This window comes from Abrus precatorius, unplaced genomic scaffold (assembly GCF_003935025.1).
Source record: "Abrus precatorius isolate BTA unplaced genomic scaffold, Abrus_2018 Scaffold2, whole genome shotgun sequence".
Classification (NCBI taxonomy): domain Eukaryota; kingdom Viridiplantae; phylum Streptophyta; class Magnoliopsida; order Fabales; family Fabaceae; genus Abrus; species Abrus precatorius.
The window spans coordinates 7,188,996-7,200,106 of NW_020874362.1; the positions used below are offsets into that span (position 1 = coordinate 7,188,996).

At 28.0% G+C, this 11,111-nt stretch overlaps 1 protein-coding gene across 1 annotated transcript; it reads left to right on the forward strand.

Moving 5' to 3' along the window:
• The first annotated feature begins 9,221 nt into the window (after window positions 1-9,221).
• LOC113859093 (thiosulfate sulfurtransferase 18) lies at window positions 9,222-10,881 on the forward strand. The gene is made up of 6 exons (XM_027491909.1): window positions 9,222-9,287; window positions 9,498-9,578; window positions 9,782-9,861; window positions 9,994-10,064; window positions 10,186-10,239; window positions 10,778-10,881. Exons 1-6 carry the CDS (start codon window positions 9,265-9,267, stop codon window positions 10,871-10,873), a joined length of 405 nt encoding a protein of 134 aa, XP_027347710.1. The 5' UTR covers window positions 9,222-9,264; the 3' UTR covers window positions 10,874-10,881.
• The last annotated feature ends 230 nt before the right edge of the window (window positions 10,882-11,111 follow it).

Sequence of the window (11,111 nt, forward strand, 5' to 3'; positions counted from 1 at the left end):
ACCTTCAATGTATCCTGAACTATCCATACAATATCTCAATAGTGGCATATCAAGTTATACTATTTTAATGCATATGTTGCAAACAAACTAATCAATGTACTACAAAATATGCGTTATAATCTCACCCGTCGGTGTATTACAACACATATATCATAATTGCACCAATATGTGTATTTGTGACACACGCATTAGTATCCCTTTTTCTTTTCTCCATACATATTCATCACTTTCAATTTCACAATTCCTCTTTCTCACATAATCAATTTTATACTTTCTAAGAGATTCTAAAATATTCATATTTAACCCAATTCACACATATAAGATACGATACCTTTTATATCACTCTCACACAACAGCAAACTTCTCAATTCCACATATAATCACAAGGCAAGCACATATCATGACAAGTTCAATACAATTATCATGTTCTGTCATTTCAGCACATATTCACAAGACAGTAACATATTATTACACAATTCCATGCAATATACTGAGGGTCAGACATCCTCGAACTCAGCCCAAATAGTGCAATCCAGAATATACTGTCAGAGATCACATTCTCTCAGCTTTAATAGAATATTTTAGCCTAAAGTTCAGCACATTCCACTTTTTCACCATTCAACACAAATATTATATAAAAAAATATAGTAACTTATCAATAAACTCATTTTTACTCGTGACCATTTATGATAAACTTCATCTTAAGTGATTTTAAACAAATCAAAAACCTCTTTTATACCAAAAATCTATTTCAAACTTACATAGTTTAAAGAAAACTTTATGGATTTACTTTTTAAAATATATTAGCCCTCTTCTCTTAAGATTAATAAACATATTTAGGTAGAACCTAGGGTTCAGAAGTAACTTCCCTTACCTGGAAATGGATCTCAAGAACTAAGTTCTTCGTGTGCTCTAGAGGGAAACTCCATGTCTTGACCAAAAATAATATCCAAAGGCTATAGTTCTTCCTAATATCATAAGGTAGATTACTATTATGAAAGAGAGAACTGAGAAAGAGGAACGAGATTCAAGGGGTGAGCTCCGAAAACTTACTTAGATTCAAGTGAAATGGACGTTTGAGCTCAGATCCGAGGGAGATCCAGAGTTATTGGAGGTTTTCTCTGTGAAAAGAGAGGGAGAGAATGAGAGATGGAGAGGGAAGGATGATATGGTTAAAAATGAAGTTTTTAGGACAAAAGTTCTTTAAATATCTCTCAAACTCGCGACTTTCTCGTTACAACGAGCAACTCTTGCTACAGCGAAAAAAATTAGAAAGTTTTCTTCCTTTATTATCTGTCATTTTAGCTATAGCAAGAGATCCTTACTACAGCAAGAATGTTGTTAGGTCATCCTTATCCACTTCTTGCTACAGCGAGAGGGCTCCAAAGAGCCTAATTTTGGATGACTTGTCTTGATACAACAAGAGATATCCTGTAGTTCATATCAATTAAACACTTCTAATTTCAAATAATATACACAAACAAATAACATAAATTGCAATAATAATATATAACAAAATGAGGGTGTTACATTACCAACTATATTAACTTATCAATTAGAGAAACAAAAACAAATTAGCTGTAAAACGATACTTACAATTATTATAGGTAAAATATCAATTTGAGAACTATTTATTAAATAAAAATTATATATTTTTTCTCATAATAATATTAGTTGCCACAAATTTATAAAAAGAATAATTAAACAATCTAGAGCAAAAAACATTGAGATAAAATATCACTTCATAAGGGATTATATGCAAAAAGGTGTGCTAGATAAATTCACTGAAATTGAACATCAATGTACGAACATTTTTACAAAACTCTTAGTTGAAGAAATATTTTCATTTATTAGAGACAATTTGAACTTGCATGCATTTAAAAGTTTAAGGGTAAAAAACTCAACAAAACTTATTGATTGTGTATATCATATGACTAAGTCATTATCAAATGTAATCAATTGAGTCACACATGTGAACAATAAACTTCAAATTTGAATTCAAAAACATTTTAGCTTCCCATTTTGAGTTGAAATGATAGCACCATTATTCATAAATGCCTAACACAATCCCATTTCCAACAACATTTATTTGCTAATAATTGTTGTTTCTTACACCTTATTTTTCTCTCTCTACTATATTTAATTCTCTAAACCCTAAATTGTATCTCTCATGAAAAATGATGGACAATATTTTTCCCAAAAAGGTTGTTTAACCTAATGTGCTCTTCAAAGGAGTGGAGTTGACATCATCACTAAATTGAACACTGCTTAGTTATATTAGTTCGTCATGCTCTATGGATCATTGCTAGACTTTGTTTTTGAATTTTGGGAAGATGCCACTAAAATTGATGGAAGAGAAAGCTCATAAAAGATAAAGCTTGTTGCCATATTACATATTGTAGCACCAAGAAAATGTGTCAACGACACAATCATCAAGCTAGATTGGTTTTGCATATATCATTTAACAATGTAAACTAAGTTAGCCTCCCTTCATCATCCTCGACTACTTGGATGCTTTGTAAAGAAGTAGACGATTCAATATGGAATGCTCTTCCTTGAACTCTTCCACCTAAACAACATTAACTACATTACACCATGAGCAAGTGGGGTTGGAATATTCATGACTATCAATTTAAAGCAAAAAAAAAGATTCTTTTTTTCAAAAGTTGTACCTACTTAGAGTGTCTCCAAAGTCAACAACAATGAAAAAGAAGAAAAGGTTGAACACACGCAACCTATTAGTGTGAATGCAACCAGGAAAAAATATTTGTTCCACAATCTATTTAGACATCCTCTACTTTTCATAAGACAAAATGAAAACGTCTTGAAGAGATTAAGCATTGTCTATAAGTCACTAAATAGACATATCAACAAGATGTCTATTAGTCCTAAACAATCTAGGAATGCTCAAATTGTCAAACCTTATCTTCCGACCTCTCTTCTCTTTTATTCTTCATCTTTACATTCCTTTTGTGCACCCTTTTTCCACCTCATAAGAAAAAAAAGCTTCTATGCCTATAAAAAATCAATAGGCCACCCCTTTATTAGTGAGACAACTTATCACTTACAGGGGACTCTCCATGAAAGAACAAAAGGATCTAAATTATTAAATCAAAACCTTTCTTCCATCCTATTATCTTTTGTCATATATAAATATATTTTTAATTTTAATTTGCATTGAGTGTTATATGTTGCTTGTACCTTAATTATCTATATAATACTATGTGAATTCATCAAAGAGTAAGAGTATTAGTCGTCATAAAAAATGGAAAGATTATTAAGGCAAGTTCTCCAAAAAAATAGGAGTCTAAGTTTTTATGGATGAAAAATATTTCTATCATACATAATATAACATCCTTATTTTTATTACTGTATATTTATTTTATTTGTTATTTTATTTTAATTTTTTAAGAAAATTTTGAAATTATGAAAACTTTAGGATGTATCACTCAAGCAAAATATGTCTTGCTTAGTGAGACTGGTTATTTTGGACCACTCTTTGCAAGGCATTCTCGCTTAAGTGAGATGAGTCTTGCCCAAACGACACTAGAAAGTATTGCCCTAACTGTCCTCTCTCCCCAAGCAAGAAAGCATCTCACTCAAGCGAGATTATTAAAAAACTAGGTAATCTTCTGTCTGGTGTTCTCGCTTAAGCAAGAAGGTCTTGCTCAAGTGAGAATGCGCAAGTTTAGAGGGGTATTTAAGAAACTTTCATTCTAAAAACTTGCATTAAAAGCCAAACAACCTTTTCTCTTTGATCTCTCACCTTTTTTCTCAGAAAAACCTTCCTTAAACCCTAACTCTCTCTTGAATCTGGACTTAAACACTTGTTCTGATCAACTCCTAATAAGTTTCTTAGAGTTTAGTTCTTCAATCTCTTTTCTATTTTTCTCCATTTTTCTCTCTTCTCAAAAGTGCTTCACTTTATATATATATATATAAACATCTTGATCTTTGGACGATATCTTCCATCAACACATTGTACCTTCTTTTGGATCTTAAGGAGGACTCTGTCATAGAGACATTGTCTCTTATCTCTTTGGTTTCGAGAAATATGTTTCTAGGTAATGGGGGTTAATTCCAAACCCGAAGTCTTATTTATGTGTCTTAGTTGAAAAACTCAAAATACCTGTTTGAAACAGTAGATCCATATATTTTCTTAAAATTATAATGTCAAAAATAGATTCTTTAGGTATAAAAATCTATGATTGAATTTAAGATTCACCTAAAGTAGAATTTTATAGAAAAGGCTGAGTAAATCAATGTTTTAAGGATGTTTTCATGATTTATCTTACTGATTATAATAGATGGGAACTATTAGTTTTACATAACATATGTTTTGGATAATGAAAATAGGAAATGTTAAACTATAGAATAGAATATTTTATTAAGACCGAGAAAGTGTGATCTTTGACAATGTATTTATACATTGATTGGTGTAACTCCAAAGGTATCCGACCTTTAGCATATTATATTGATTTGTATGATGTGAAATTGATTAATGATTTATTTGTATTTGAAGGATATGTTATAATGATTGTGAATTTTTGTTTAAAAGTTGATACATGTTGAAAATGGTAAATTCATGTTATGATGAGAGAAAATTATAGAATGAAAATTTAAAGTTATTTATGTTATCAAAGTTGAAAGAGAATTGTCGTGAAAATGTGTCATGAAAAGTGATGAAAATGTATATAAATAGTTATAAAGATACACTAGGAGTATAGAGTTCGAAGATAATTTGAGAAATCTTTGAGTAATAAGGGTTGTGAATGTTGTTCCGTAGTGAGTGCATATAAATTGCTAAAAGTGAAAGCATCATAGGCCTCACACTTAATTTTTGATTAGACTCCTAAGTATTGTAACATCCTTAAATAATTTAAATAACTTCCTTTAATAATAATAAAATTATAATTGAGACTTAATAGAAATTGTAAAGGTTTTGAATATCTTTGAAAAGTTGTATAGATAAACGAATATAAACTGATCAAAGGCAATAAATTTTTTAAAATTTGGTCTGTATAAAATCTCATTCATGGTACAATAAACTATTTCTTAATAAATTCAAAATTTAATTAAAGTTGGATATAAATTAGAATTTAAAGTAATTAACTATTAAATATTACACATCCATATAAAATCACCATTTACATTTCTCAAAATAAACTAACCCTAGAAGAGCAGTTTTGTTCCTTACAATCGAGAGTGAGTATGATCCTAAAATAGATTAACCTTCTTTATCTTTTCATTTTCATTACCTGAAAATATTAGTAAGGGTGAATATCCTCTGTCCCATTAAACTTTTATTTTATTAAGTTATTGAAATAATATAGAAATCATTATCTAATACAACATACATCAAAATAGAAATAATTTATTTATATAATTTCAAACAGAATTTATCCATTCACGTCACTTTGTCCCCTACTCCTTTTCATATCAATCTTATTATTCGGTCAAAAGATTGTGCTTAGTAAAGAACTTTTTGACTAAGTTCAAATCACACATATTACCAAACAACCTTCCTCTTTCATTATTTTCTCTAATCTCTCACCTTCTCCCCTTAACGAGAATCTTCTCAAAGCCAAACCTTTTTCCTATCTAAGTGGGAACGTCTATTAAGTATGGATCTAGGTGAGTTTCTAGGACTTAGTTCTCCAACTCTACTCTTTATTCTTGGATTTCTCTTCTCAAGGGTTTCTATTTTGTAATGGTAAGGAGTTCTGAGCCCTTGAGCGTTATTTCTCTCTTTGAGACTCACAAGGAGTGAGATCTAAGAAAGCTTATTCCCAGGTAAAGGGAGCTTACCCTAGAAAGTCTTTATTATTTACTTGGGTGTTATGATATTATAAATAATCTTGCTTTAGCTAAGAATGTTTAATATGTGCTGAAGTACTTGATTAATGTTGTGAGCTGCTTGATTTTGGTTTGAATATACATATGATTGTACTGTTGAGATTGAATGAAATTATAAATATGGTTGTACTGCATTGTGTTGACTTGCATCATTCTAGAGTCGAGTTATATGTTTAGATAGTTATACATGTAATGGTAGGATGCCTAGAATACTTGAGCTGTGAAACCAATTGAAACTAAATTGTTACATTTGCATTAGATGGGCTGGAAATAGGTTGAACATGTTGTATCAATTGGTTGAGTATTGTGTTGCTTGCTAAGAATTATAAAAGTTATATATATATATATATATATATATATATATATATATGTGTGTGTGTGTGTGTGTGTGTATGTGTGTGTACTTTTATGACTATAGCTGTTGCTTCGTAAGTTCACCCTTACATTTTGTCTGTATTAGTGTGTTACGATGGTACGTGAACAGACGTGACAAGTGGTGTATCAATTTTCCGTGTTGAAAGGTCTGGCTGAAGAATGAACTGAGTTCAGAAATTTTTGAGATTTATAACTTTACCTTTGTTAGCTATAGATTCGGTTATGTAATGAAATTTTAAATTATAACTTATATTTTGAGCTCTGTGTCAAACAACTCTTGTATAACTTTATTTTAAAAATAATTATGTATGTTCAAAATTTTATTATGATGCCCTTAAGGCCTTACTTCACTATTGAAATATTAAATTTTATTCTTTCATTAATGGTATTGAATTTAATATTTAATATTTCTTTACATATTTAAAATTTATATAAATATTAATTAAACAGTGTGTCCTATATCCTTTCTAAATAGAAGTTATGACAGAAATAAAAAATAAATAAATTATTATTATCTTAATGTTCCTTCAATAAATTATTTAAAAATTAATTAAATTTATAATTTTTTCTATTTTATCATTATCAATTATTTCCATAAACTTATTATATATATATATATATATATATATATATATATATATTTCCGAATAAATTACAACCTTTTCCTTGCAAACATAACCTCAACGTGATGCTTTTAGCGTAATTGTTGAATTTTCACCTGCTACCTTCTGTATATCACAACATCATGTGAACTGCAACAGGAATTTATTCTAGAGACTCTTTTTTTTTTTTTTTCTTTTGACTTATTTAAAGTTTTTAACCGTCTTAAATTATCTTTAATGGTTAAGATCTAATTTAACATATAAAAAAAATCCAAAATAAATACTAATCTTTAAATAAAATTTTAAAAATATTTATATAATTTTTTATTTTACATTCTTTTACACGTGTCACACTATAACATGATGAAGATGAACTTTCCCACATTTCAGTCTACGTACAATTATGATCTACATTCATCTATCATCATTCATCGATGATTATCAAAATAAATAAAATATATAATAAATTAATTAAAAAAAGATTTTCTACTTTGCAAGTCTTAAATTTTTTTTCCTTATTTCAACGAATCTTACTTAAAATGGAATATTGTCATTAAATTTGTCAATAAAATAAAATAAATATATACAATTTAATAACACATGATTAGAAATTTTGTCAACAGAACATGGATGAAGTACCTGAATTATTTGTAAATAAACCTACTATTGTCTATTGTAAATCGTTGATAAAAAAAAAAAAAAAACTGGGATGATAATGAGAATAATTGATAGAGGCGACAGAAAAGAAATTATAAAAAACAGGAATTTAAAATTACAACTAATAAAACTCTCGCATTCTTAATCAGACGTTGACAATGCTCTTATTTTGATATTGATTATTTCTGTCAAAAATGGAAATAATCAACAGATATAGCAATAAATTATTATAAATAATAAGTCATACTAAATAATAAAAAATGAAAAATAATATTAAATCAGTCAGATAATTGATATTCAAATTTTTAAAATTGAATGTGTTGTAATTGATTTAAATAAGTATGAATACATTTCTTTTACATATCATATTACAATAAACCAAAAACCAATTAAAATCTATTGATAGTGATCGTTAATCTAATTTTGGCATTAATTTATTAATATTTTCCATTCAATCAAACATAAATAAAACAAAACAAGGGCACGAAAGAAAGCACCAAATCCTAAAGCCCAAACGGGGAATCCGACAGACTCTACGCAACTAATCTGACGCGTCACGCAATTCAATCGCTTTCACTATTACTTATGGAAAGCAGAAGCGATCATGCAAGGACTCCACTCAACCTTACCAATCCTCATATCACAAACACAAAAGTTAGCAATGATTCTTTTAAGTGATTTTGATGCAGTTTTTATAGTTAAATCTTATTACATTGAGATAAAATTTTAATTTTACTTAAAATATTTTTTATTTTATTACATGTTTTAAATTAAATTTTAGAAATTAATAAAAATAGTTTTAAAACTAACTACTTTTTTAAATATTATAGTTTGATAATTTTATTTCTATTTAATATTATTAACTTTTTATTATTTTTATTTAAATTTTTACTGATTCAACTTATTTAAAATAAATAAAAAATGAAAAATATGAATTATTTTATATAAAAATTATTAAAATCTTTTAAAAAGTATCTTACAAAAATGTTTAAATGGAATAATATAAAAATAATACAAAATTATGGGTCCAGTACTTAAAACGTTGGTTAAAAAATTAATAAATAACAATTCTTTTTATTACAAATCATATTAAAATGCAATACGAATTATAAGGATAAATGTATAGACTTATTCTATGTAATCTTTACTGCGAATTTAATTTTGTGAGAATTTAAGTAAAAAAATATTATAACATAATATATTTATTTTATTATTTTTATATGCATTAATTAGAAAACAGATAAAAATATATTTTATTTCATTTTTATTTAATTATTATATTCTATTATTTTTTATTTTTCATATTTATTAAAAAATTATAATTAATTTCTTAACTAATTCTTAGAAATATTAATTAGAATTTTTCAAAAACTAAAAGTTTATCCATCCGCGAACGTTGGGAATTTTTACATTATCAAGCACACGATATTGAACCATAAAACCATTACGAGTTTTGCTTATATATATATATATATATATATATATATATATATATAATATTATATTGTTAAAAATTTATAAAATAAATATTAAATAATAAAATATATTTACTATCCTAAAGATACAAAATTTGAAATTATTCCACGAGACATGGGTCCAATACAGTATACAGAAGCATTATCGACACTGCCACCATTTTGCATTGCCCCTCCTCCCTATATATATCCTTATCGTCTGTTCCGGTTCTTTAGGAGAAACAGCCTACATATTACAAAACTTAGAACAAACCAAAGCCACGTAAATCTTCTACAAACATAAACTACTCCTCTCTGTCATGGGTTCTATTGGAATTGAAAGGTTTGTTTGAATATTACTTCTCTCTCACACATTTTTATTTTAGGATTAATTAATAATTAGATTACAGTTTCAAAGTCATAGCAGTTCGTGTTACATGTAACATAGCTAACATACAATATCAACGTGGGTGGTGTTTTTGGTGGCTTGTCTCATTGTTCTCCTCGATCGTGCATTAGAATTTCTATTTCATCAATGTTTTGTCTTCTGTAGTTCGGGACCAGAGGTTGTCACAGTTGATGTTCTTGCAGCCAAGGGTCTTATCCAGACCAGTCATGTTTATCTGGATGTCAGGTAAGAAATGTTTTTTTATTATGTTTTTTAGCGTGTGATTAAGAGTATACAATAAATCAAATTATTAAATAATGTATTTTATAAAAGTTTATATTATTAATATATTAAACTGTGTAATATTTTTTATTTAGATTGAAAATTAATTAAAGAAATTAATGATGTTTACCTTTTCAAAAAGAGCCTAATCTTTTGCTAATTAATAGGACGGTGGAAGAGTTTCAGAAAGGGCATGTGGATGCAGAGAGGATTATTAACATTCCATACATGTTTAACACACCAAAAGGTGAGGAAGCGATTTGTAATATCTGGCAATAGCTTAATAACTACTCTTGGGGATGTATATTTTCTTGGTTTAGTATGATAGGATTACAAATTCCCTTGTAAGAATGTAAAATCTTGTGGCTTTGGAGAACAGGCAGGGTGAAGAACCCGGAGTTTCTGAAGGAGGTTTCATCTGCTTGCAAGAAAGAAGATCACCTCATAGTGGTAAGTGGTGACTCTCTTTTCACTTGGTTGATCTTCAAACTATGACCTTCTACATGCTATATATATACACATTAAGATTATAATTTCTTCCCTTTTGTATTAAGTAAACTCTGTATTTTAGGGTTGCCAAAGTGGAGTGAGATCTTTGTATGCAACTGCTGATCTTCTGGCTGAAGTAAGTTGATTCCAGTCAACTTTAGTATATTCCAAGTTCTAGAAACATATTATAAACATATTTGGTTTAACTTATTTTTAAAAAATAAATTTATGTAGTTTTAAAAGAGATATTTTTAAAAAATATATATTTATTGGTGACTTATGATAACCCTTCATACTCATTTATTTTAAATAAAACATATATAACAGTGGGCTATGAATAAATTGTATAATACTCTATCCAAATATTCAAGTAATAATGCAACATACATGGTAATATTAATTTGTTCCGCTTTTTCTAATAGTTTATTGTTTACCAACCGATTGATCAGGAGATGATAATTTATTGATTTATTGGACAATTGAAAGAGTTTATTTGAGTTTAAAAAATAGTTTATAGTTCTTCTTTTTTGAATAATTTATAAAAATACTATTTTGATTTATTTTGATAAATTTTATAATTAATTTTATGATATTAACTCTCGTGTTACAATAATTTATTAAATAAATGCTTGTTAAACTATTTATTTAAAGGTAACCTTAATATGGATTGACAGGGCTTCAAGGATGTGAACAACATGGGAGGAGGTTATTTGGATTGGGTTAAAAACTTATTTCCAGTGAAAGGTTCTGTAGCCAAAAGGGATCTCTGAATCAGCTATAGTGTCATTACTACTCGTATTTCTGAATGGTTTCTAAATTAGAGGGATCTTTTCGTATTTACAACTTACAGCGTGTTCACTGAGCTTTGTTTTATATGCTTAATTATGAAGAAGGCAAGGAAGACTCTTTGCAATTGTACCTACTTGGATGTAAGCAGAAGGGTAAAGCCATTCAGAACAGACAGAACCTTTGTTAATTAATTAGTACTGCTCATGCTCAAGACAGACA